This window comes from Lycium ferocissimum, chromosome 4, assembly GCF_029784015.1.
Source record: "Lycium ferocissimum isolate CSIRO_LF1 chromosome 4, AGI_CSIRO_Lferr_CH_V1, whole genome shotgun sequence".
Classification (NCBI taxonomy): Eukaryota; Viridiplantae; Streptophyta; class Magnoliopsida; order Solanales; family Solanaceae; genus Lycium; species Lycium ferocissimum.
This window is the reverse complement of record NC_081345.1, coordinates 42,498,929-42,525,646: the sequence shown is the minus strand read 5'-3', so window position 1 is coordinate 42,525,646 and position 26,718 is coordinate 42,498,929. Positions and strand designations below refer to the sequence as shown.

At 34.6% G+C, this 26,718-nt stretch overlaps 3 protein-coding genes across 3 annotated transcripts; 1 reads left to right on the top strand and 2 right to left on the bottom strand.

The window, feature by feature from the left end:
- Positions 1-4,060: 4,060 nt before the first annotated feature.
- Positions 4,061-6,855, bottom strand: LOC132054734 (uncharacterized). The gene is made up of 7 exons (XM_059446702.1): positions 6,755-6,855; positions 5,916-5,989; positions 5,655-5,771; positions 5,300-5,578; positions 4,832-4,945; positions 4,330-4,402; positions 4,061-4,211 (listed from the first exon to the last, which is right to left on the bottom strand). The coding sequence occupies exons 2-7, from the start codon at positions 5,976-5,978 to the stop codon at positions 4,174-4,176; spliced, it is 684 nt and encodes a 227-aa protein (XP_059302685.1). The 5' UTR covers positions 5,979-5,989; positions 6,755-6,855; the 3' UTR covers positions 4,061-4,173.
- A 1,327-nt stretch (positions 6,856-8,182) lies between these two features.
- On the top strand, positions 8,183-14,889 carry LOC132053072 (protein ANTAGONIST OF LIKE HETEROCHROMATIN PROTEIN 1). The gene is made up of 3 exons (XM_059444903.1): positions 8,183-8,431; positions 9,666-10,747; positions 14,267-14,889. The coding sequence occupies exons 1-2, from the start codon at positions 8,263-8,265 to the stop codon at positions 10,712-10,714; spliced, it is 1,218 nt and encodes a 405-aa protein (XP_059300886.1). The 5' UTR covers positions 8,183-8,262; the 3' UTR covers positions 10,715-10,747; positions 14,267-14,889.
- LOC132053071 (sulfate transporter 3.1-like) lies at positions 12,156-21,878 on the bottom strand. The gene is made up of 12 exons (XM_059444902.1): positions 21,348-21,878; positions 20,580-20,787; positions 19,891-20,062; positions 19,153-19,218; positions 18,639-18,752; positions 16,590-16,706; positions 15,554-15,680; positions 14,316-14,602; positions 13,468-13,658; positions 13,265-13,350; positions 13,079-13,155; positions 12,156-12,553 (listed from the first exon to the last, which is right to left on the bottom strand). The coding sequence occupies exons 1-12, from the start codon at positions 21,700-21,702 to the stop codon at positions 12,362-12,364; spliced, it is 1,992 nt and encodes a 663-aa protein (XP_059300885.1). The 5' UTR covers positions 21,703-21,878; the 3' UTR covers positions 12,156-12,361.
- Between the last annotated feature and the right edge of the window lie 4,840 nt (positions 21,879-26,718).

The window sequence follows — 26,718 nt, the reverse complement described above, 5'->3', positions numbered from 1 at the left end:
TTTAAAACCGACAACCCAATACCCGCGACTAACGTTCGCAAAGTCTCTAACTTCGATCAAAGTATCGCAGCATCTATGCTCCGACTTGGCTAAGGCACTGCGGAACAAGTGGAGCTACCAACTCTGTTCGCCGAACATCCTCTATGCTAGATTCGGCTCATCTCAGGTGTACTGGCAGGTGATCAAACGCGGCATACCCAAGAAGAAGAGGGGTCGGTACGATGCCATGCGAGTATGTGAAGGTAGAGAGTAGCAACATAGTAAGGGATATAAGCATGTATAATAACAGGATATCATATCGTAAGGTAAAGGAATAACCTGTACATGTGAACAATAACTGCATGGAAACATAGAACATATCATCGGATAGCGAGTAACTCAAGCATCGAGGTGCCCCCCGGGGGCGGATGCCATGCATGCTTATCTTTTCCTTGAAAACATTTCTTTCACATATATAGAAAATAGCACATATCATATTGCGGCGTGGCCGTTGTACCGATCCATTTAACCATAAATATATATATCCGTGTGTCCAGGGCATCCCCGCGTCCGGGATGATATCAAGTCAAATACGGCTACATGTGGTGTATAATAAATCTATAGCACTCTTCGCTCCCATCTTCCCTATATACATATATATATACATATATCATAGCATAGTACGGGGAGCCCAAAGAAAAGCTATGACTCTATCGGAGTGACGTAAGGTCGATAACCTCCGTCGCTTAATATGGAATAACCATGGGCGCTTTGTCTCACTGAAGGAACAATTTATATAAGGCGAGACTATCAACGGAGAATAACTTCATGGAAAAAAACATATACGTAATCATAGGCATCATTTCGTTTACTTTAAAACCTTCAAAATAGTCATTATCCAAAAATAGCTTAACATTTCATATCGTCATATTCGTAGTAAGAACATATCCTTGACATATTCGTCATATACTTTTTCTCATATACGGCATCATCATTATCATCGTAGAACCATAGTCGTCGTTTTTAGTCATTAAGACTTTCAATATTGTAAAACTTGGTTTTTGGAGGAAAATGAATATTTTGGAAAACATTTGTAAACTTTTAGGAAGGAAAATCATGCCTTGGGGTCAATGGTTTAGTTAGAACAGCTATTGTTTGGTAGTCGGAATGATAACCAAGAACTCCCATTAACTATAGTACGGAAATAAGCCTAATGGGACAATAGGAGGGAATTCGGGAATAGTGGGCCCACCTCGGTCAAATGAGGCGGCGTACACAATTTACGTATAATACATTTCATAACATTACTTATGAGAGTTTTAGGGTAGTCGGATCTTATTCATGCAAGTTAGGTGTTTAGACAATTCTTTTAACTATTCGCGAGCATTTACTTCAATCTTTTTGAATGAATAGTAGTCAAATTCAGCTCGGATTTCTAGAATTAGAGTGGTCCCGAGACACGTATTCGGGGTCATTACATCTAAGACATGCCAAAGGAAGAAGAGTGAAGCCTTACATACCTTTTTCTTCTTACGCTCCTCCAAATTCAAGCTCCAACTTCTCCAAATCTACGTTTGGTCACATTTACTCAAACATTAATTAGAGTCCTTAAGAATCCAAATCTTGAATCAACATTTGTTCCATAGAATTTCGGCGGCATTTCCCCCGTAAATGCGCCCTCCCGAGATTCTAACTCGACAATTTTAATCAACGCCAAACCAACAACAACCAAACCAACAATCATAATGACAACATCCATGATCAATTCATAACGCATTCTAACATTAACGATTCCTTTCTACATAGGTCGACAATATTCATTTATTCAAATAATCTTCGTACATTCAAACTAACACCAATGATCATACGTTCAAATATTATTAAAAGGCCATTCAAACACTATTCAAGAACATTTCAAATAGTCCATACAATATCCAAGCAAACATATAATGCCACCGAAACTTGCCATATTCAGCCAAACGTAATGGCAACACATTTCATTCTTCCGAATTCATGGGATTCCATACGCTAGCAACATCATTTTCATAAATTCAAGAAATTATATTGAAATCACATTATATTCAAATCAGCCCACACAATTTACAAGAGAATCATTAAATCTTCATTTCCATCATAGAATACATAACAACAACCTAAAAACACTAAATAACCTTGATTCATTCTTCCTACACTAAGGTAGCCACTCACGGCCACACATCCACACCTGACATTTCATGATTTTCATGTTTCCAAAACATCCATAAAACATGTGAACCTTACCTTTTTCGACTCGGCCAAGACTCCAGAACGGACAGCTTTCTTGTTCAACGACTTATTACGAGGGACCTCACGATTAGTGGAAAACTAGAAGAAAAATTTTTTTCCATAATCTTCAAGGGTCGTCACGCCTTGGCCGAACCCTCTCTCTTCCCTCTCTTTCTTTCTTGAAGTTAAATGATAAGTTATGAAAGAATCCCACACACATATATATATAATTGCATGCACGTACGCCGCGTGTACATGCCTCTCTTTTTTTTTTTTTTTTTTTCTTTTTCTCCAGATTTTCTAGGATGAAAGCATGAAGATGATTAATTCATCTTCTTTTATAAGCTTGTATTATAAATCCATGGTATGGCCCACCTACATTATATGGCCACTTGGTCTTTAATTTCATGAAATGGCCAACTTTCTATAAATAACTTTTGCAAATTTTCCTCCCAACATAATTCATAAACAACTTACGTCTTAAAACAAAGTCGAAAAAAAATGGTCTTGTCCTTAACTTCCCGCGATTGACTCGGAATATTCCAATGTACAAAATGCGAGGTATAACAATATATATTAATAAAACTCAGGTAAAGAATAAATAGGAACTTTAAAAAATAAGTAGGTAGTAGGTGGCAGGGCGGGGTGAGTGGTTGTGGGGGTGGGTGGGTGGTGTCGAGGGTCGTGGGGGTGGCGGGGGTGGTGGAGGGTGGGTGGTTGTGGGATGAAAGTGGGGGTAATGGGTGGTAGTGGGGTGAGTGGTTGTGGGATGGGGTTGGGCAGTTGTGAGAGGTAGTGGGTGGTGGGGGTGAGTGGGGGTGAGTGACAGAGGAGTGGAGTAGTTGGGGGTGGGGGGGGGTACCGCGGGAGTGGGGGTGAGTGGCGGGGCGGGGTGGATGGTGGAGCGTGGCACAGGGGTAGGGTTGCGTGGGGGTGGGGGTGGGATGGGGTGGAAGGTGAAGGGTGGGGTATAATGGAGAAATGAAATACGTAATCACGGAAAAACCACCAAATTCGTGGTTACAAAAATTGGAATTTTTCATGGTTATACAACCATGGGATGAACCACGGGTTTATTATTTTAAACAATCGAAACAAGGATTTAAAACCATACATTAATTAACCACGGAAACCACCATCCAAACCGGGGGTAAGGGTTTTTTAAATTCAGAAAGAGTGGAAGTAAGACACCCTACAACATTTCAGTGGGAGATCAATTTGTTTCCAGACTTGGTTCCCGACTTAAGAAGTGGTGTATTATTATTGATGAAAGAAAACCTTTATTTTCTTAGATTTCGGTAACTTGGACGGTCCACACAATGTGGCGTCAAGGCCCAAATGCCCACTGTATTCATTAGGACATGTACATGCAGATTTAGGATGGTAGGTTCAACTTAACTCATTACTATTACTTTATGTTCGAACTATGTTTGCATAAAAGAAAAAGAAATAATCATTGGGCGCGTACATGACCAAAGTTGAATAAGAATAGTAGATGCTGGGCAACTTCAAACAAGTAGCAGCATCAGTCACCCTGACAATAATCAAGACTGCAACAAATACAGACTGGTCTTTGCGATGAACAGGTTTTTCGGTTTCTCCTGTCCTATAGGATCTGTTCTTTTCACTGAAAATAAATAAGAAAACCATTTGCAAATTAATAGAGACAGCTCCTAAATCAACAACTGTATGCAAGGAGTGTATAGACAACATGTTCATGTAAAAGTACAGTAAATAGTGCACTTTTTGAAGCAGATGCACAGACAGTATTGTTGTTCATCCTGTAGTGTCCAAGTGCTACATGGTTATAAATTGAAATTTGAATGACTGTTAATGAAGGGCAAGAAATACCCACGTAGAAACTTATAAATACTATTTGCATAGAGACCAAGTCCGATCTTAATGTGGAGTGCAGAATCAGGGGAAGCTTCAACCAACCATTGTGCGCTTTCTTCCTCTTTGCCTCACTGAAATAAGTCACCAAAATCAGAAAGAAAAAACATAAAGAAACCATATGTTATCTCTTCTTTCTGGGAATAATAAGGTAATAAACAGAAAGGGACGTGAAGGAAGGGTCGGCAGCACCTTGGGCAAGCTTGTTCCAGGTTGATGACCACTGCTTTGAGGATTTCTTGTATGCAGCAAGTATCTGGTCCATCTGTGATAACCATATAAACCATAGAAGATTAATCTGATCTTCAATAAAAGTTAAAGTCCAATGGTTTTGCTACAAACCAAAAATAAAACCATTATCCACATGCCTCTTGAAAAAACTGAAAAGATTCACATGTGGTGAGTGGCCAAAATAAGGTTCCGGTTTCTGAACCACAAGAAAGATATAGTTCTATTATCCTAATTAGGAGCACTTAATCCTTAACAAGGCTTCTTTTATGTCAGTAAAATACTTAATCAGACGCTCAAGTTTGTTAGAAACAAACACCAACAGAAGCAGAGACAACAACAACAAACCCAGTGTAACCCCACCAATGGAGTCTGGGGAGGGTAGAGTGTACGCAGACCTTACCCCTACCTTGAGAAGGTAGAGAGGTTGTTTCTAACCACAACACAATAGATAGACAGAGCTTACCACATTTCCACAAGAAGAGTGCATCGAGAGTAAAGCACGTTCTAGTACATATAAATCAACTGCTTTATCTTCCGGAAGCGTTGAAGTAAAGCTTAGACCAAAGTCAATCAGCACCTGTAGAAAAAGTATCATTGAAAAAAAAAAAAAAAAAAAAAAAAAAATCTCATTGACCGTGACCGTAACACTTCATCCTCCAAACCAAGAGAAAAAGGCAAACAATGGAAGAAATTAAAGAAAAAGTCAATCATGAGAGTCAGAGGAATAGGCATTTTTTTTCATTTTTGGCCTGTCGGCTGAAATTAATTACGGCTTGCTAGCCAAATATACAAAACATATACACTGATTATGAATATTATATGTATATTTATACTTAATATACAAAATCTATACATTTGCTTGCTATTAATTTTTTGAGCGGTCCAAAAATGTAATTCTTTCATTCTAAAAGAGAGGGAGAAAAATATCCACCAGCTGATTGGCAGCACTCCTGAATAACATGTTTGATGTTGTCAAATCGCCATGGACTAGGCCACCATCGTGTATTTTGCCAATCGCATTACCAATCTGTGTTGCAATATCAGCCATCCGTTCTTCGTCAACACCAACTAATCCAAACTCAAGGAATATATCTTTCACAGAAGGACCTTCGACATATTCAAAGGTGAGAGTATGCATAACAGGGTCAACAGCATAAAGCACTGGAGTAACAACACCAAGCCGTCTAGCTTTTGTCATGCACCTTGCCTCCTGCACCAGAATTTCAATTCTAATCTCTCTAGCTTTAAGAAAGATTAAGGAAAGAATAGGTATCATTTACACCAACCGCATTCAACCGTTTAAGAGTGAGTTTTGAGTCCAACGTCGGATGCCTGTATTTCTTAGAAAACCGTTCCTTGATAATACACCTCCTACTGCCCACAAATGTTGACTCAAATACCCTCTGATATCAATAGAGAAACAAGACAAAATGTTACAGAAATCCCAGTGTCAAGTGTCAACAACTACTTGCCATCAAATGAACATTGGCAGAATTAGTAGTATTGTGAATATGAACATAATTGTGAATAATTAAATATGAACTCACAGCCTCAGCTCCTTGCTTGATTAAAACCAAGGATCCATCACTTCCATCTGTCTTGATTTCCATCTTTGTGAGATCTTCAATTAACTTCAGGTGCAAAAAATAAATAAACAAATAAGTAAAAAAAATGGATAATCAAAACTTTAGGCTTCCATAAAACAGAGTTCTTTATCTCTTGCATACAAAAGGAAATTCTTTTGCCACCCAAGGGTATGGTGTAGCAGTCAATGAACTGGGTTGAAAATCACGAAGTCTCACGTTCAAATCCCAGCGAAGGCAAAAGCACAAGGTGATTTCATCCCATCTGTCAAACTCTAAACCTTGGTAAAGAAAGTTATCCGATATCTATGTTGGTTGGGAGGTAGCAGATACCCATGGAATTAATTAGGTACACGCAAGCTAGTCCGAACACTACAGTAATTTAAAAAAAAAGAAAAAAAAAGAAGAAAGGAAATTCATCAATAAATGCGACTATACCACTTCTAACTAATTAATCAAGAAAAGACACAGAGCTACCATTATAGCTTAAAATAGAGGGAAAGTATTTTTTCTTGAAGTGTTCTTTATTGTAGCTAAAAGAAAGCTTCAATTTCTTTATCAAAAAAAGAAAAGAAAAGAAAAGCTTCAATTTTTACAAGTATAAAAACCAATTAGTTGCCTTTATGGGCATCAAAGAAGCAGTAGCTGCAAAATTTGGGGATATGAAGATAATAATAACATAAAAAAATAAAAATAAAAAGCAAAAACATATACTCCCACATAAAATTACAAAAAGGAAGGGACTGAATAGTTAAAGAAAGAACTTTTGTACCCAGAAAGGAATAATGAAAACTGAAGAGAACGAAAGATACCTTTTTGCCGTTGAAGATTAGCAACGCCGCCGCCAAAAACCGTTGGGTGAAGACGAAGTTGCGATTAAGGTTTAGTAAATTTGAACATTTCCGTCCCCAATGTTTTCGATAAGTGATAAGTTACCAAATATAATGCCCCTCTTCCTAGCGTTTAGTACTTGCATTACGACTTGAACTAATTTGAATTCGTGCCACGTAAGATATATTAAAAGGGAACCGCTTCTTACCGTGATTACTTAGTGTTTTAGCCACTATTTGCATCACTAATTAAGTTTTAGTCAGTGTTTCGAAATTATTTAATATTTAGCCACATTTTAATGATTTTTTTTTACAAAGATAGCCTCAGTTAAAGCACGGAAAAACATGTAAATTGTTCCTTAGGTTTGAACTTCAAAATGATTTTACACTTATATTATGAAAAGTTGAACTTCATAAATCATTCTTGGATTTTGAACTCCATGAATCATTGATGAAGTTTGAACCTAAGGACCCTTTCTTTGAATTCGCGGTTCTGCAGCTAAGAACTCAAAGATGTATCGAACAACAGAATACTTGACAATGTGAAAGAACTTAAGGAAAGAGTCTTCGAGTTCACGGTTTTACACATAAGAACACAAATATAATCGTCGAGTTTGAACTCAATGGAAGACTCCTTGAACTCATGTTTTAACAACTGAAAATTAAAGATCCTGTCCTTGAATTCGAACTCGACATATTGTACTAGAGTTTCACTTGTTAAAATTTCGAACTTTAACACTATATACTAGATCTTTTCCATGTTTTAGCTAGAGATATTTTTATTCAAAATTTTATTTTCTCCTTCAAAATAAATTTTCCCAATTACATTTCAAATTATAGTTATTCATTTTTTCCCCTTAAATTGGTGATCTTTAATTTTTGTTCTTCACCTAATATCCTAAAGTTCTGGGTTCCAATCCCAGCCAGTAAAAAAAAAAAAAAAAAAAAAACAAGAAATTTCGCAAGGCAGAGGTTTAGATTCGTAAGCGCAACGAGCGGGAATTTTTTTTGCATCGAAACTCTCTTAAGGTAGAGATTTGAAAATAGTTTTGAGATTGTAAAAATACTGCCATGCGAATTCAAGCTCTCTTGAATTATTATTTTTTTTAAAATTTTTGACTGAGCAAAAATTTAAACTTAAAATTAATTTTTTTTTAGCGAAAAAAATATAAAAAAAAATTAAGGCAAATTTGAGGGATAAAAATTAGGACCGGTGCCTTTGAAGGCAATCGTGCAAATGACCGATAGTTATTAAGGCAGTCCGTCCCAAAACTGGCCAACAAGCCAAAGCATGGGGCCTTAGAAATTCCATTGGGTCATCTCTTGACTACGGTAAAAGGGCCCATTAAAAGCAGCCCACCTATTTAACAAACAAAAAGACCAAAGAAACAGTAACCTCGACAACAAAGAAGAGGTTTGATTTTACTTGTGATGTTCCAATCGAAGCTTTCCCTGTAAAAATCACTGTAACACATCGGTGGATGGCTCCACTAAACAAATCAAAGAAGACGAAGAAAGATTCAAAGAAGTTGAAGAAAATAAAAGGCAAAATCAAGAAAGACAAATCCATCAACATTGTTCCTGTTGAGAATAAAGGAACTGAATGTGATTGGTGGGATAGTTTTTGGCACAAGAATTCACCAATCCCAGGTTAAAATTCCATTCTTTTACTACTTTTTAGCTTAAATCTGCAAAATTGACTTGTATTTCAAGTCCATTTGCCTTCTATCACTGTTAAAGCATTCATTATAGCTGTCTTCATCAATAAAAGAATTCACTATAGCTGTATAAGACTTTGCTTAGATCTCAATTCGGGTGTTGGTAAATGTCAAAATTGGAACTTTAAGCCTAATTTCATCAAATTTAGTGCATTATTTGAACCCCTTCTTTGTGTAATTCGTTTTATGTGGCGGGGCCACTGAGGGAGTTAAAGTTGAAAAAAGTAACCACACGAAGAATTCAAAGGGATTCAACTTATAGTATATATACATAAAAGAAACTTTTTACCCATCTAAACAGTGTAATTTTCCATAGGTTGAAGGGTAGTGTGAAAGTATAAAAAAGTAACCACACGAAGAATTCAAAGTGATTCAAATTATAGTATATATACATAGAAGAAACGTTTTACCTATGTAAACAGTGTAATTTTCCATAGGTTGAAGGGTAGTGTGAAAAATAGTGTGATGAGTCATATTTCTGGCTCCAACTAGTTTGGAACTTAGAATTAATTGATCGATTTTACTGCATTTATCTCTGGATTATATATACGTACTTGAAGTAAAACATCTTACATTAGGAAGAAGTGAAATTGCTTATTTAAGACTCGCGTTGGAAATGGACTCTCTTGCTTGAAGTTTAAATGTTTAATTAATTCTGAAACCCAAAGTATTAAAGTCTAGGATTGTGTAGAAAGAGGCTGAGCCAGAATTTGAAGTTTGTGACTTCTGACCGAACCCATAGCTTGTCTTAGTTCCTGACTTCGCAACTAATTCCCTAATATAAATACAACATCTAAGCAAAAGCTATCGGGTTCGTTTGAACCCGTAGCTAATGAAGTAATTCCACCAGTGTGGGTAGACATAGTCGAAGCCAGAACTTTTACATTGAAAACGTTCTCTGGCAGAAGCTGTCATAGTTGGGATAGTAATCGGAGTCGGTTCGGTCGGTTTTCTTTTTTTATTTTTGCCGTGTTTTTGGTAGTCAACGTTAGTTTTTAAGTCCATTGTGTTAGTTAGACCAAAGGTGCTGCACAGATAAAGGACAATTTTGATTAAAAACTCCTGATTTCCTCAAGAGATCTTTTTGCAATTTGTTTTCTTATAAATCTTTTTTGGTCTCAGCAATGCAGGGATTAACTCACTCCTATACCTATTATATCCTGCAGGTTCTGGTGTACCATGTGATGAAGAGGAAGGTTTCAAGTATTTTTTCCGTGTTTCAAAGAAGACTTTTGATTACATATGTTCACTTGTAAGGGAGGACCTTATCTCAAGACCTCCTTCAGGTCTCATAAACATTGAGGGAAGGCTTCTTAGTGTTGAGAAACAAGTTGCAATTGCGTTGCGAAGGTTGGCTTCTGGTGAATCCCAAGTTTCAGTTGGGGCATCATTCGGAGTTGGGCAGTCCACTGTCTCTCAGGTCACCTGGAGATTCATTGAAGCACTGGAAGAACGGGCAAAGCACCATCTTAATTGGCCAGAACCTAGTAAGATGGAAAAAATCAAGTCTGAATTTGAAAAATCATTTGGTTTACGTAACTGTTGTGGAGCAATTGATGCAACTCACATCGTAATGACCCTTCCCGCTATTCAAACCTCAGATGATTGGTGTGATCAGGAAAATAATTACAGCATGCTTTTGCAAGGCATCGTGGATAACGAGATGCGTTTTTTAGATATTGTGACAGGCTGGCCTGGGGGCATGACCACTTCAAGGCTGTTCAAGTGCTCAGGATTTTACAGACTCTGTGAAAGTGGTGATCGTTTAAACGGAAATGTTTCTGAAGGAGCAGAAATTAGAGAGTACATTATAGGAGGTTTTGGTTACCCTCTTCTTCCATGGCTTATTACACCTTATGAAGGTGATGACGACGAGTTCTCAGATTCCGTGCTGGATTTCAATGCAGTGCATGAGACTGCAAGGTCAGTCGCGGTCAAAGCTTTCTCGCAATTGAAGGGAAGTTGGAGAATCCTTAATAAGGTTATGTGGAGACCTGATAAACAGAAACTACCTAGTATCATCCTCGTGTGTTGTTTACTTCATAATATTATTATTGATTGTGGAGACAAATTACATCCTGACGTTGCCGTATCTGGTCATCACGACCCAGGATATGAGGGACAGAGCTGCAAGCAGATCGAATCACTGGGGAGATTAACAAGGGACAAATTGACTAAACACCTACAGATTACCAAAAAAGGATGCTCGATGTAAATGATCGTCTAAACTGTTTCACATGTCATTTAGGTATAATCTTTCTGTTTTATTCTAATCATTAGTCTTTTTCTTTTTGTTGTGATATATAGCTTCTCGTAGAGCATCTGCACTTAACTTGAGACTTGAATCAACTGTCAAGGATGACAAGTTAGTAGAGTGAAGGGGCTTAACCTTTATTGGATTACTACATCTCTCTTTCTGGAAAAAGGTTTAAAGGATAGAGGGAAAGTAAAGGTCTTTCTGAAATAATTCTAGTCAACATTCATGGAAGGAAAAAAAGGAAGTTATGTAAAGTGAAGTTTACACTTATTCATTCAGCATTTAAAGCCTCGACTATTTTAGACTTTCCCATTTCCGTAGGGATATGTAGGAAGTTATACAATGGAGGGAACCATCTCCAGACTTGCCCAATTTCTATAGGGATATATAGTATGTTAAATCACATATAAATGTTTGAAATGCAACATGACGGTAATTTTGATTCAATATATACCTACTGTGACTTCACTTAAAGGGCCTCTCAATTAAGACTAGAAAGCATAGTTACTCCACCAAAAAAAATTCAGACTAGAAAGCATTTCTATGCTATCTTAGATGTATAAACTCTTAGAAGTGCTTCTGATGGTGATTGATTTTGGTTTAAGAATACTTTTAAGTAAAAGCTGGCTCTTTATAAGTTACCAAATGCAATCACCCCTTCACAGTTCACACTCGATTGTAGCCTATCCTTTTTATCTCTGTTTGTTCATTTCCCCAATAATGGATGTCTCTGCGGTGCTAAGTTTTGAGAGAACAAATAGGAGCTACCACACCATGATAGTGGTTTAGGTCCAGGTCCGTAGCTATACATAGATTGTGCATCATTCAGTACAAGCACATATTCAGCTCCTTTCATTTATATAATTCCTTTCTATTCTTGTACAATTTTCTTTAGATTCTAAGAATTTACTTCTTTACATCCCAAGCATTTTTAGCCTTATTAGCATGCTTTTATCTTTAAATTCTACCAATTAGAGTCTAGTCTTTCCAAATAAGCTTACTTGCCTTATTTGTAGAAACACATTGGTGAAATGCTTAAGCCTATGGTGCAGAAAGAGCTACATTTTACGAGATAATCTTTTACTGTAGGGGTCGGCTAATTGATCTTGGGAAATAACACTATGATGTGAAACAGAAATTAGTCCAGTGTAAACAATAGCATTATATGCTAGTCTTAACTCTATAAAAGTTCTGGCATGGGCCAAAGATAATAATGAATACCCACAAAACTGATCCGATAATGAAAAACTAAACCTTTTCTTACTTCCGAGAAAAATAAAAAAAGAATGAAAATCTAAAGTTCCTCATATATTGTTGGGGTGCCGGGGCGGGGGGGGGGGGGTTGGAGTGGAGTGGAGTACAGATCGTTGCAGATAAATAAAAGCTACAAATGAGTATAAAGGTGATATTCATTCTTTAAAATGTGGGAGAGAAATAAAACCCCTTCCAGTTTATTGTATGGAAGAGTTCTGCAGCAGAATCTTGACTCCTTTGAAGCCAAATAATGATATGCTGCATCTTTACAAATTAGACGCACACATGAACCACTAAAACACTGTTCGATAATAAATACTAATAAAGTAAACTGATCGAATTAATTTGAAGTCAAACGTTGTTGCTCCATTTTTGGGAAGCTTCATCTGTTGAAGATTTAGGTTTGCAGGAGTGAAGCATGAAGTTGCATGCTTCCACAGCTTCCCCCACTGTTAGGAACATCCATTCTTGTCCTAATGTCTCTATGAATTTGGCCTTGTTCAACTTCTTCATCACCTCGGCTCCTGGATTTGCCAACACAAGCTGCAATGCCACACAAAAAATAAAATAATAATTTAGAGGAATTTAACTTTTATACAGTGACAGTATCAAAAAAAAAAATAAAAAAAAATCATATTGTCATGTCACCTGAAAGATAACAAGTAACTGATCATAAAAGGGGGACTAGTAACCTAAAAGGAGTTTAAGTTTTGTAAGCGGATGGTGTATAATTTTTTTTACACCATGTTAAGTTAATTTATAACATCATGTAACCCTTATCGCATGTTTGTTATGATAATTTTGGAAAATAGAGCAACAACCTGTTATATTAGGTTAATTACCTTGATAGTACTGGTGAACATTCTTTATATTTTTAGTATATATATAACTTGAATCCTTAGAAGAAGGCAAATTGCTTGTTATAATGCACTAATTGTGTAAAAATTCTTTGCATGTATGTAAGTTAAATCCTATGCTACATATTTACTACTTCATAATGGTAGCAGTTTATATTTAAATCCAAAAATAACTTTGCTTAATGAAGTAAGAAACAGGAAAATGGCCGACCTTGAGATCTCTTCTATCAAGATTTTTCTGGACTTCTTCAAACATGCTAATTCCACTTGTATCAATGTTCCCTACAGCTGCCCATCAAAGAATTTTAGCTGTCAGTGCTGCTCAAATTCAGTTTATTTATCAACTACATATGTATTACTGGTTTTTCGAAATAATATACACCATAAATTAACTAACCTCCCATATCAAGTATGACATACTGCAAAGTTGTTTCTCCTGAAGATTTTAACTTGTCTTCCTCGTCATCAATCCACCTTGAGATCCTATATAACAAGGAATTGAATTAACCCCATTATAATTATTTGCATTAAGAGGTTGCAAATTGTAATTATTTGTATATTTTAGATTAAAAGCTTTATATACTTGTTCAAAATAATTACCTTTCTCTTAAATAGCTAGAATTAGTGAAGTAAATAGGGGCTCCAATGTCAAGTATGAGAACGCCTGGAACATTGTTTGTGTCTGGGTATTGCTCAACATTTCTGTAGATCATAGAATCTGGGATGTTACCAAGTACTGTAGTCCTTGGCCTTGCTACAAAAAGCAACACCCTTAATATCGATAACCCTACCTGCATTTGCATTAAACAACAATTTATAAGTCAACAAAACAATCAGCAGTTAAATCTGGGTTTCTATATTAGATCAAGTACCCTAACAAAGTTAAGTACAGTAACTGTTTGTATCAAGTGTGAGACTCTACTCTTTTTTTTTTTTTTTAAAATCAAGCTTAACTTCCGCCCAATATAAAAGAACTTTACACTACCAGATGGACACTACGGACCACGGTTGTAAAAAAAATAAAAAAGGGGTTTTGGTTTTGTTTTTTTTTTTTTTTTTTTGTTTTTGGGGTGGGGGGGGGGGGGGGGGCGGTGGGGGTTTCAATTCAATCCCCTTGCCGGAAAATTATAGTGTGCAAATAGGCAAAAAAGAATTCGTTATTGTTATATTTAAATTGTTGAATACCTTGACTATAAGAGAAGATTCTAGCATTGTGATAAAGGAAGCTCAAAAATTACTTAAGATCGAATTAGTTCAAATCTTGGGCATGACATTTTAGTAGTTGTTTGAACCTTGTATATATATTTCTTCTCCGCCACTGGTTGTAACATGTTATCTATTTTGTTTATAGCCTAAATAGTTCCACTTATTACGTCCACTTATCTTTTAAATGATCTAGTAGTGCAAAAAACTTCTTGAATTTCAAACTCTAAGGAAGGAGTACTCACAGCTAAGATTAAGCCAATTTCAATGCTGCCAAAGACAACGCCAATGTATGCACTTATGCAAACCAAGAAGTCGAACTTGTCGACATGCCAGAGATGAATGGCGGCATTATAGTCGATGAGGCCGAGCATGGCAGCGATTATAATGGACGACAACACGACGAGGGGAGTGAAGTGAAACAATGGTGTTAGCAACAACAATGTCACCATCACAGCCAGTGCCATGACAATATTTGATACAGCTGTTTTGCATCCTGCGTTGAAATTCACTGCTGATCGCGAAAATGGCCCTGCACGTACGGTCATTTGTTGTATTAGAGAGTTATCTCAAAACATATAAAAAGAGTTTAACTTCTATACGTTGCTAGCCTTAACGTTATGGTAGTCAAGTGTTAAACATGGATTTGCTACGACATTTATCTATCAATTTATATTTGTCCAAGGTGAAAACACTGAGCGAAAGACGTGCCTCATCCTACATTCCTTATTCTTTTACTTTTCCCCTTTTCCCACCTCGAAAAGAATAAATAAATTGAACTCCTCCTTACAAATATTGTGACTCGAACTCATGACATACTCGTTAAAAGTAGATGCATCTCACTAGTCGAGTCAACACAGGAAAAAAGCACTAGATCATTTGTTCCTACTTGTTTAAACTTAGTAAACAGAGTTATCCGGTACCTATGTTCTGTTGGTACAAAGTAACATGCGTCAAGTATAATTAGTCGACATGTCTGTGGTCGATCCAAACGTTATGTTATAAGGAAAAATCTATCTTTTAGTGCATGGTCCACGTTGCACCGGAAGAACCAGTCAATTTTATGAAGTTCATGTTTTCGAGATCAAATGTAGCCTAAGTCTTTTTCCAGTGGTTAGGTGGGGGGTTTCGGGTTCCTACATGGTATGGGCCCAAGTGGGACAAGAGTGATAGTAAACTTTCGGCCCATAAAGGAAAATAAAAGAGGAAAGAGAGATAAAGACTAAGACCCCGTTTGGATTGTTTATAAGTTCTTTATAAAATTTGTTTTTAGCTTTTTTTTTTAGTGTTTGGTACAAAATTTAAAAATCATTTTGTCTTAAAATAAGTCTCCCCAAAAAATAATTAGGCGTTTGGTTTGCCATTTATCTAAAAAAGAACTTATAATTTGAAAACAACTTACTAATTTCTTTTTTAAGCCCATCCAAACAGGCTCTTAAGTCAGAGATGATATTGGTATGTATGTAGTCATGTAGGAACATACCAGTAGTGAGGTAGCAGGAGGTGCAGGAGCCAACAATGTTCATCATCCCAAAAGCAATCATCTCTTTATTTCCATCTATATTGTAGTTCTTGTACATTGCAAAACTTCTTCCTACAGCTATTCCTTCCTGTCAGATCCACAAAATGATTTTAATTTTGTGCTGTATTAATTGTGAGGAGTCTCAACTCTCAAATCTACTTCAATCTCATTTTTTATAACATACCAGGCAATTAACTACACTTTATGGTAATGAGTGTGAAAAAAATCATATAACACTATTAAAAATTCACTTTTTTCCCACTGATTGTCGGTGGGAAAAACCTAAATAGTTGAGTTTTCACATGGAAAAATGAAGAAGTTTCCTAATGTTTCAATGAGAACCTGTTTTCCACCATGCGTTTTCCCAGTGATATTGTTCGGTGGAAATGAAGTGGAAAAATCATGTTTTGTAGCACAAATTTCCCACTAAATATCGGTGGGAAAATCCTCCATTTCCAGTAGTGTAAATTCATATACTTTTCTTTTTTAAAAAAGAACTTATTAACTTTCACACATTTATATTGTAAAAGTTTTTTCATACTATCAGACTACCTAAAAGAAGCGGGACTAGCTAGTTATCAGGAAACATTCTTTATCATTGTATAAGTTAAATTTTTTAAATAAATATTCAACTACCTATATATAATTCAACAGCGTACATAAAATTCTATGTAAGCGATGTCTATGTATATCTTCACAATTCAACCTGTAAGAAGGCTTGGATCTTAGCTACTTCTTGTCCTAGATTGATATTTACTTGGCATTATTCTCAAGCAGTATATATCGACCTATTGTCTGTGTTTGTGTATTATCTATACAGTCAAACAAGGTAGATCCATTCATGCACACATGTTTTGTATGCCTGTTATTGAAATCGTAAATAGCTGTTAAAAAAAAAGGCAGCTGCCGCCCTAGTACTGAACAATAATGCAAGTACGTAGCTGGAATTGCAGGAGAATAAAACAAAGGAATTGAAATTTGGAAAAAGGAAGCTTACAGCAAGAGAAATGACACCCGTGACTATGCCTGTTTTGATAGCCGTTGTCATATATTTCGATCCAAATGACAGATCCATTATTGATGGTGGATTTAACCCTTTCTTCAGCTCCCCAATCTGTTCCATTTTTATTTTTATTTTTTAATCATTCACATAAAAATCCAATTATTCCACATAATGAATGACGCAATGCAACCACAATTATCACAACAATCTCTTCTATAGCTACCATACACTGACAGTATATAAAATACATTATTAAGCGTATTTGAACTTGTTAGCTTAAATGCATTATGTTTCAGATTTATAATCTCGCTAATTAAATATGAGCAATTATTTGTAGTTATATGTTAGGTGATTTACTACTATAAATTTCTTTGTTACGTTAACCTCTTTCGTGAAGAGCTCGCCATCGCAAAGTTCTCGTATTTTTATGAAGAAATTGCACGGTTTGGTCTTCAAATGGGCTGGTCTTTAATTTTTACCCTTCAAAATAAAGCTTATGCCTTGCGGGCATAAATTCTTTACAGGCACGGGACATAACTTGTGAGATAATATTATGCGAAAATATGAACTTAAGCCCTACGGAAAAAGTTTTTCTCTACAATTAAAGACCAGCACAAAATGGGGATAAAAGTGCCAATGACCCTATTTGAATTGTATGCGATTGAAACCCGTGACTGACAAAACACTTAGGCACAAATAAAAACTTTTTCATTTCACTTAATTTGTTGTCTTGTTTTTGAGAGTCAAGTTGACCAACTTATTTAAGGAAAAACAAAGCTATCAATCAGAAGTGTCTTATTCATGTGCTGATAATGAATATGAACAACTCGAATTATCAGCGCCTAACCAATTTTGGCACTGGTAGGTCGTGTTGTCCTAAAATGTGTAGGATACTTAAACCTCAAAGAAATTAGTAATTAATCAGTAAGTAGCAGTTTAGAGTCAAATGAAGTTCTTAAATTAAGCTAATTATATATCTTCTGCAGATTCTGAATGACACATATAGCTTTCAAGAAAGACACTAAAAGGAGTTGCGTAAAAGTTTTATATATGCACCTCTGAAGTAATTTTTTTAACACAACCATGCATGTTACTTACTAGTTTCTATGAACAGGCTACGCATGTTATTCCAAGTCAATCTTAACAAAATATATTTGGGCAATTTAATTCAGTTTTGGCATATCTTTATTTTCTAAAAGAAATAAAATTAATCATAAAACTAAGATAAAGTATATTTTTTTAAAAAAATTGTGTCCTTCAATTTCAGTTACCTTTCCTCACTTCACACGGTAGTCTGACATTTCGCTTTTGACATTCGTGTTTTTTAATAATAAATAAATACTCCTATTGTGGATTTAAAAAGTATAATAATAGAAAGAAATCATTGAAATTCTTGGAGATTTTTTTGATTAGGTAAAAGTATTTAAAAAAAATAAAAAAATATGTGTCTACCTTGTCACCGAAAAAACCCTATTAAAAGAAGGGATAATTCGGAGCTAAATGTAGACATATCGCCTAATGATAGATCCCTTGATCCACTCTCTAATTACTTACAATGAAGGAATTGCAATATTAGGCATCTGATGATTTAAGGAAAAAAGAATAGCAAAAAGTTTTGAGTACAATAGAATTGGATGAGTCAGAGTCCTACATAAGATTAAAACTAATGTTAGTAGGTCTCATTAAAACAGCTACACGTTTTGGAACTTTGATTAAGATTAAAATTTTATGCAATTTCATATTAGGAGAAGTTTTAGGATTTACAATTTTATCCATTATAGTATTATTCATTAACACATAATTTATCTTTAAAGGATATAAACGTCATTCAATATTTGAAGGATATTTTGGTCAACCAACATTTGTATTCATGCTTTTAAAATAATATAGATAATGTAATTACACAGGTCAGTTTTTATGCTAGGCGATCGATAACATAGTAAATATGGTAACTAAACTGCTGTCATAATAAGTTAAATTACATGGATAGTAACTATTACATAGTATCAATATATATAATGTAAATCCAATTAAATGTCTTACCACTGCGACTCCGTGTTTTTCAGCGTGCGTTATATAAACGAGAATAGTTCCCAATATGACGGACGTTAATGGCGCCATCGCCGATATCCAGAACAGCTTAGGTCTCTTTTGGCTCTGCATGGATGCATGAATGCCATTTAATATTGATACTGCAACTTCATTTAACAACAAACTCTTCGAAATTTTACTATAAATTACTTAACAAAATATAAAATTGAATTTTCTTTCTTTTACGAGAAATTAAGGAAAGTTTGCTTTAATTTGTTGGCTTGTTCGGAGTGGGAGTAGGTTAATTTATATTCTAGGAGCAAAGTCAGTGTCAAGCCAAAAAAAAATGTTGTTTGGAAGACTAGGACATAAGAGTTGAGGTTTGGTATGAAATTATTAAGGAAATTAAGGTATGAAAACGTAATAGGGCATTGCATGTCTAAAAGGTTTCCACTTTTAGTGGACTGCTTTTGACTTGTGGATACTGTTCACATTTCCAAAGGTCAGAGTCAGTGTGTATACTTACGAAAAATTTGGCCAGCATCAGGTAGAAAAGGAAACAAAATCCCAGGACCGCACTTTCCCATCGCCACTGCAATTATTTATATCATTAACGATCAGTAGTGTATTCGAAGAAAGTAACAAATACCATAAATAAGTCAGTAGTGGAAGATAATAACTAATCTAAAACGTAAATTTCATTCTTCAAGAGTCATTTTACACTACAAAAATTTGATTCTCCACGGGAAAGTAAAGAAAGGGTCATGTTTCAATTAATTAAAATAATTGCTTTTGGACACGAGTAAGCAATTCTCTTAAATTTTAACAAAAAAAAAAAGGGAAGAAAGAATCAGCATGTAACTAGAAGATATCTACCATCTATATATTTTACAAATTAGCAAACCATGCTTGTTATAAATATACTTGTAATTTTTAAGTGACCTGATTGTGATTTTTTTTAAAAAGACAACTCCTTAAAAAGTTATAATCATTTTTATTTTGTCTACCAAAGGCAAAGCTATGGTATTGCTTACGAGTTCCGCAGAATCAATAAATTTGATTCAAACTCTGTATTTAAATAAAAAAATTCATTTAACATGCATAAATAATTTATAAAAACCCAATAACTTGCCTTTTTGTAATTTAGAATCTAAATATTTAAAAACTTAAAATCTTAGCTCCGTCTCTACCACCCACTATAGACTTGGGACATGTGACGTAAAGATTCAAAGACATGAAACAATCTCATGAGAGAGAGAGAGACCTGGTGAGTTTGGGTAAAGACAGAACGTAAGACAGAGACAACATCAGTAGCATGGGTGAAATGTTCAAGCCCAAGTATTCCCTTTAGCTGCTGAAGTATCACCACTGTAGCTGCTCCTCCCATAAATCCAACTATAGTTGCATGTGATAAAAAATCCACTATAAATCCCAGCCTGTAAAAATCATTAATACAATAATTTTCATTTCCATCAACTTATGATAGTAATAATGATATTCTACCAAATAATGTGGATGTGATTTAGCAACACTCAAAAGTAGAATATAAGTTCTGCACAATGATACTCCCTTCATTCCAAAGTACCATCATGTTTTGCCTTTCGATAGTCAATTTGACTAATTTTCGAAGCTAAATTGAATTTGATTGATTCAATATTTTAAAATTAAGATTTAGCTATTAAAAAACTATACAAAAGGTGCTATAAGTTGTAATCCTTCTGATATCAATATGGTAAAAAAACACATCTTAAAATGTTGGTCAAAGTTCATGTAGTTTAACCTTAAAAAAAAAAAACGTAACAACTATTTTGGAACGGAGGGAGTATTATATTGTATATATTTTTATATCTTCAAATTAAGTTACTCACAGTAACTAGTAGCTATTTATATCAAATATGTAAATAAGATAATCTATTATAACACGTTAAATTATACTAGCCATAGCTTACTAACCTGAAAAATCCAAGAGCAACTTCAAATAATCCAGCGAACAATGTGGCAGTGAAAGCAAGATGAAGATATAGAGTTGGATTTTCACTAGCGTTAACTTCGTTACCCAACATAGAAGCCATGAGAAGAGATCCAACAGCAACTGTTCCCACTGCTAAATCTCTTGAACTTCCCATTAATGCGTACACTAATGGTGGAACAAAGCTCGAATCTGCAGAACAAGAAAAAAAAATTAAAAACATAAGTTGCTATAAAGTTTAAATCACACTTCCTATATCTACAAGGTCAACTTTCTATGCATATATAGTAAATGTTGAACTCCATTTGTGAAAACTCTGCATCCACCACCGATAACTAACTAGCCGTCACAAAAAATATATTTGGTAGGAAAGAAGTCATTTTCCATGGAAAGCTTTTTTCATGTAAAATATGTTTGAAGGAAGTACTTTTCAGAACATGGTTGTTGGATGGAAAACATTTTAAGAAAAGAAGAAGATATTATAAAGATTAATACTCCTAAAATAATAGCAAATCAAAGGCCAAGAGTGTTTTCATAAAATTTCGTTAACCCTAAACATTAATAATATGTCTATGTATCAGTTAGAGCAAGTAATATAAAGTTAAATAGTAAGATGTTTATAAAAAATTACTTCCGCCCAAAAGATATTTGAATACATTGTCCGTTAACTAAACATCATAAAATGAACTTTTCCTAAAAAGAATTCTTGAAAAAAAAATTACCAAACATTTTTAAAAATTATCATGACTTACAGAGGCCAAGTATAGGGGGCAAGTTCCCGAGCTTAGCATAGCTTATTCCCTGAGGAATAGCAAGACTAGCAATGGTAATTCCAGAAATAAGATCCGATTTGAAGAACCCGAAATTGTAACGAGAACCCCAATCAAGAATTGGAAAAAAATACTGAAGACCAAGTATGAATTTTCTGAGGGGTGTTTGGTTCTTGAATTGCTTAAGTGGATCATCTGGAAATAAAGTTTCCTTCACGGTATTTTTTAGTGACTTGAAAAAAGGCTGTGGTGGAGGAACTTGAACTCTGTGTATGCCTAGGCCTGTGCTTTCTCCATTATTCATCATTGATGGGTACTCATAATCTGCGTTACCCATTCTGATAATACTATAGAGTTATTGTATTATTCTTTTTTGTTTTTGTTTTTTGCTATTCAAAATAAATAATGTGACACTGAATTTATATATCCTATGGATAAGGACTTCTGCAAATTCTGGACAGTTAAAGCTTTGAAAGAAGGAATTTTGGTTGGACTGGCTTAGACTGAAGGATGGGTGTGCTTTATATAGGAGCATACGAAGGACTGTTTGACACTTTTTGAGTGCGCTGGGGGGTTACGGGGACCAATTATCTAATACTTGATTAATTTCTATTTTTCTATGATTTAACTTACTAAATTAAAACTAGAGTCAGAAACCAATAGTAACTAGGATTTGACATTTGATACTAGTTTCTTTAAGTAATGTCTAAATTGGGTTTGAAATCAAAATATCGGAATAGGTTTTCTAGTTTCTAATTTTAATAGATTTTCCACCATTATTATAACTAGGGGTATCACTATTTATTTTCTTAGTGTGGAGAACTGTGTGGAAATTATTCACAAATGTAATGAACTTAATGAGATTATCTGAGAATTACTTTCCTTCACGTGCGTTTGAAGATAGAGTCATCTCGTTCAATTAACATAGTTAATTATTAATATGTATCTTCACCTTATGGAATCACTTAACAAAGTAAGTTGACGTAGTTTGATGTAAACGTCTGGTGCGATTAAATTTTTATAATGAAGTAACGTATGTTGATTTTTCACAATATTATTCTAGTTTAGTAATAATTAATTAGGTTAGAACTCTTTTTCTATCAAATATAAAATATATACGAAATATGTAAGGAATTTTTACATTTTATATAAGCTTTGACTGATCATAACAAATTCTTCCTCTATATTTTTCCGCGTTTTCAAACTTGATATAAAATTACTAGTCAGCTTTATCTCATACGATAAATAAAATAGATCAAAACTTAAAACTCTTTTTGATTAATCATTAACTTCCACAAAGCCAGTGTTCAAACTTTTGGTGCTGCTTTTTTCATCGTGTCTTCCTCCCTAACACCAGGAGGCAAAGTGATGGTAGCTCACGTATTTTACCAACAAAAAAAAAAAAGTTATGTAATGAAGTGGGCTTTATCTATTGGCTTGAATTTCAATAACTTGTCATCTTTGACACCTGGCTAGTACTCGTTGGATGGCTTCCTTTACCTTTTTATTTTTGGTAGATACTCGTTTTTCGGTTAACAGAGTATAATCATATATTTGAGGCGTGTTTATACCGTTTAGGGATCTTATTACACTATTTATCAGGCGATACACTTAATCGAGTCTGCTAAGTACTACTTAATCATGACAATTCAAATGACCACTAAAGTTATCTATATGAAAAAGGCAAAGTTGGGTAATGCAAGTATAGCGACCAGTAGCAACTAGTAAAATGGAAGTTCCTAATTTAGTTCCTAAGTTTATAATTAGTTCCTAATTAGTTCCTAATTTAGTTCCTAATTAGTAAAATGGAAGTTCCTAATTTAGTAAGTTCGTAAATTAGGCCATTGTTGCACACAGAGTTGAAATTTGTTTGGCGAAGGAAAGAGAGAGAATTACTAGTGGCTAATGCAGAAAGTTTCGATCATATATATATCCACTTGTACCAAAATCAGTTCAAAAGGAAGTTATAGTTCTAATTGTTGACTTCTCCATTGACCTCTAAAATACCACGTTTTAATCTATGGATGACGCAAAAACTTGCATCGTCAAGTGGACATTCGGACACTACGGACAGTTCAGCTTGGACATAAAAACTGTCATTTAATTTTTTGATTTTAAAATTTAAGAAATTAGAATCGTAATATTTTTTGGGTTGATCGATTTTTATATATAAGTTAATTTAATTTCGGATTAATCGATTAGGTTATTTCTATTTTCAGTTTTGAGCCAATAATTAAGTTGAGCTTCTTCTTCATTTTCTTATAGAAATAAAGTAATTAAACTCAACATCAAAACACTCTTACAGAATAGACCTTCCTTGACATAATAGCTAGGAGATAATTATATTTTCGACAAGATTAAATATTTTTGGCCTGGCGAGACCACTGCCCTTTCAGATCTAGTAGACCTTTCTACTAATTAATATAATTAATTTAGGAGTCATTTTGGAATATTAAAAAAACAGCAATCAGGTGTACAAAGCATTACACGTTAGTACTTAGTAGGGTATGTGAAGGGCCGTACCACAATTAGGGGTGTGATTACAATTTACAATTTTTTCCCATCTGAAACGTAGAAGAATAGGACGAATAATCCTACTGTAAACCACATGTACTTTTTCATGTTCACATTTTCATATCATTTTCTATGTAATATATGTATACTCCAGGAGACACAAGTTGCCTTCACAATGTCCAAATGAATTATGAGATACTATCACTACATCTTTATTCGAATTTCGTTGGCTTACCTCAAGAGGGATCCGTGACCTACATATATGGCCATTAAGTTGCGTGTTTGCTTTTAGCAACTTGAATATAATTAATTAAATAAGGCAATCAAATTGTCCAAAAGTAATAAAATTAAATAAAGAACCTGATTATTGAGGGGAATTAACTTAGTAAGCCAAAAGTCCAGAGAAGATGCTAATATTTAAAATATGCTTCTACTTTTTATAGGGACCTTATTTTCAACTAAGCATAATCCAGAAAATAAATTAAAAAAATGTGCTAGCTAGCATGACTCATGCTGCACGAGTAATTACAAAATTTACTCGTGATTCAAAAAAAAAAATAAAAAAAAAATCAAACACTGTGACTGCGAAATGACAAAATCCGACATATATTCTTTTAATATCTTCTCTATATTCCTGATAAGGATTCTACTGTTTAATTTGCCATTTGGTTCGTGATTAATAATTGAAGTCGATAATTAGGCAGCATTGAACGGGATATTTCGCAATATTTTTTTGTTGTTATAATGTTAGCTAATAAGGAAAGAGATAAATCTAACTAGGCAGCAAAAGACGGTAGACATAGAGCTAGTGGAATTTAGTGTATACTTGACATTTTAATTCATTATATTTTAATAGTATTCTTTTATGTGGGCTTTTATCGTTATCCAATTCTTATTTCAAAATTCAAATTAGTACACATTAATTAAATATTAGAATAATAATGTTTCTTTTTAAAAGTCAAATTGTGAAGTGAAAATGAGATGGAGAACTGAATGAATCTGAAAGTGGATGAGACTTTATGAACATAGTAGTATATACTTAAGGTTCAATTTTATTTTATTTTTATCAAAGGCCTGAATTTAAATCACAAATTTTAGTTTCGTAGGTATTTTTTTTAATTGCTTATTATTTTTAATGAATTTGAATCATTCAGATCTTATGCTTGTTATTTACTAAAAATTCTCGTAAAGGTATATATTTACCATCGCTAATCATTATTCCACGACCATCAACAACCAACATTATCAACCACTTTTACCACCAACTTCTATCCCACATGACACAACTATCACGACTACCAATCACCTCGACCTCCCCCGCCAACCACTAACGACCACCTTCATAACCACCAACCACTAGCGATCTCCTCCATAACAGCCAACCGCCACTAAGGACCACCTTCATGCATGCAACACAACCACTACGCACCATTCTGCACGAACACCACGTTTAGCCACCTCCACTAACCATAATTATTTACTCCTATGCCTCATAGCTATTATTGCAGACGAGCATCACCACCAATTCTTAGAGGGCGCTTCATCAAATAAATAATTTTTATAATAACATATAAATTAAGATTTTCCAATATTTTATTCATATCTTTTCTAAAATTCAAGGTCAGCTTTTGCATTACGCACGAGTATATTAAGCCAGTATGGTTTACAGGTCAGACTAGCTTTATATCCTTCCCCTGAACGTATCAATATCGTAAGGACCTAATTGGAATCGGTACACTCCATATCTAGCAATTCCACTTTGTAAAAGTAACTCCACTTTGTAATATTCAGGCTAGTTTACTTTTTTAATAAATAATCTTTCATTAGTAAGAATATTCTCAAATGCGATATCCCATTATCCGATAACTGCTACTACTTTATTACCCTTCATATACCATAATTTTTTCTCCCTTCACTCATTCCCACTTAAACTGGAAGGTGTGTTATTACGTTGTCCCATGGACACTTCAACATTTAAATTTTATAGGGGAAGATCAAGAGTGGCTGATTAAATTATTTATAGGTTATACTTTAAAATAATCGAAGAGAATCACGAATACTTTGAACTATTGGCTAATTTGATTACTTAATTTCTTTTGTTCGTGGGGGAATAATAGATTATGCATATTGGATTAAGCAGCAGATTTTGCTTGGATAAGTCAACTTATCAACTAAAGAAAATAGAAATTCGCGGTGGACAAATTTTATAGTTAAACAGTAAAATTCTTTGGCTGCCGCTAATTAATCCTATTTAGGGACAGATTATCAAAAGTATTGTTAGCTAGGAGCTATTTAGCAATAGATTCTCCAAAATTCTGTTAGGAACGAGCTATTTAGTGACAGAGTAGCAGCGACAAAATTCATAGCTAATTCTCTCTCTCTCTCTCTCTCTCTCTCTCTCTCTCTCTCTCTCTCTCTCTCTCTCTCTCTATATATATATATATATATATATATATATATATATATATATATATATATATATATACACACACACACACACACATTTATTGTTAACGGATAGAAAATTAAACGAAAACCATGAATTTGTACAAGAAGATGATCTGTGTAGAGTAGGAAGAAGAGAAAGAAAAAATCTTATTTCATTTCTGTTCAAGTCAAAAATGCGTACAATGAATGCTATACAATTAATTAGAAAAAATGGGCTCCAGCCTTGGGCTTGACCCGGTACAAAATAAAAATAAAGCCCACACTAATCTGGGCTGGCCTGTATAAGGTCAACACCCCCCTTCAAGTTGGAGGGTGGGAACACACCCAACTTGGACAAGAACCCATGATGAGCAGCACCAGGAAGAGTCTTGGTAAACAGATCAGCCAGTTG

Bases quoted from the DNA above. Each gene is read 5' to 3' on its own strand.
- LOC132054734 (XM_059446702.1), bottom strand. From the start codon at position 5,978: ATGGAAATCAAGACAGATGGAAGTGATGGATCCTTGGTTTTAATCAAG. The intron at 5,579-5,654 runs GTTGGTGTAAAT...ATTCTGGTGCAG, and splicing joins CTCTTAAACGGTTGAATGCG to GAGGCAAGGTGCATGACAAA. The intron at 4,403-4,831 runs GTAAGCTCTGTC...TGGTTATCACAG, and splicing joins ACTCTTCTTGTGGAAATGTG to ATGGACCAGATACTTGCTGC.
- LOC132053072 (XM_059444903.1), top strand. From the start codon at position 8,263: ATGGCTCCACTAAACAAATCAAAGAAGACGAAGAAAGATTCAAAGAAG. The intron at 8,432-9,665 runs GTTAAAATTCCA...TATATCCTGCAG, and splicing joins CAAGAATTCACCAATCCCAG to GTTCTGGTGTACCATGTGAT.
- LOC132053071 (XM_059444902.1), bottom strand. From the start codon at position 21,702: ATGGGTAACGCAGATTATGAGTACCCATCAATGATGAATAATGGAGAA. The intron at 20,788-21,347 runs GTAAGTCATGAT...CTTGTTCTGCAG, and splicing joins GCCCCCTATACTTGGCCTCT to ATTCGAGCTTTGTTCCACCA. The intron at 19,219-19,890 runs GTCTCTCTCTCT...AAATAATTGCAG, and splicing joins TCTTTACCCAAACTCACCAG to TGGCGATGGGAAAGTGCGGT.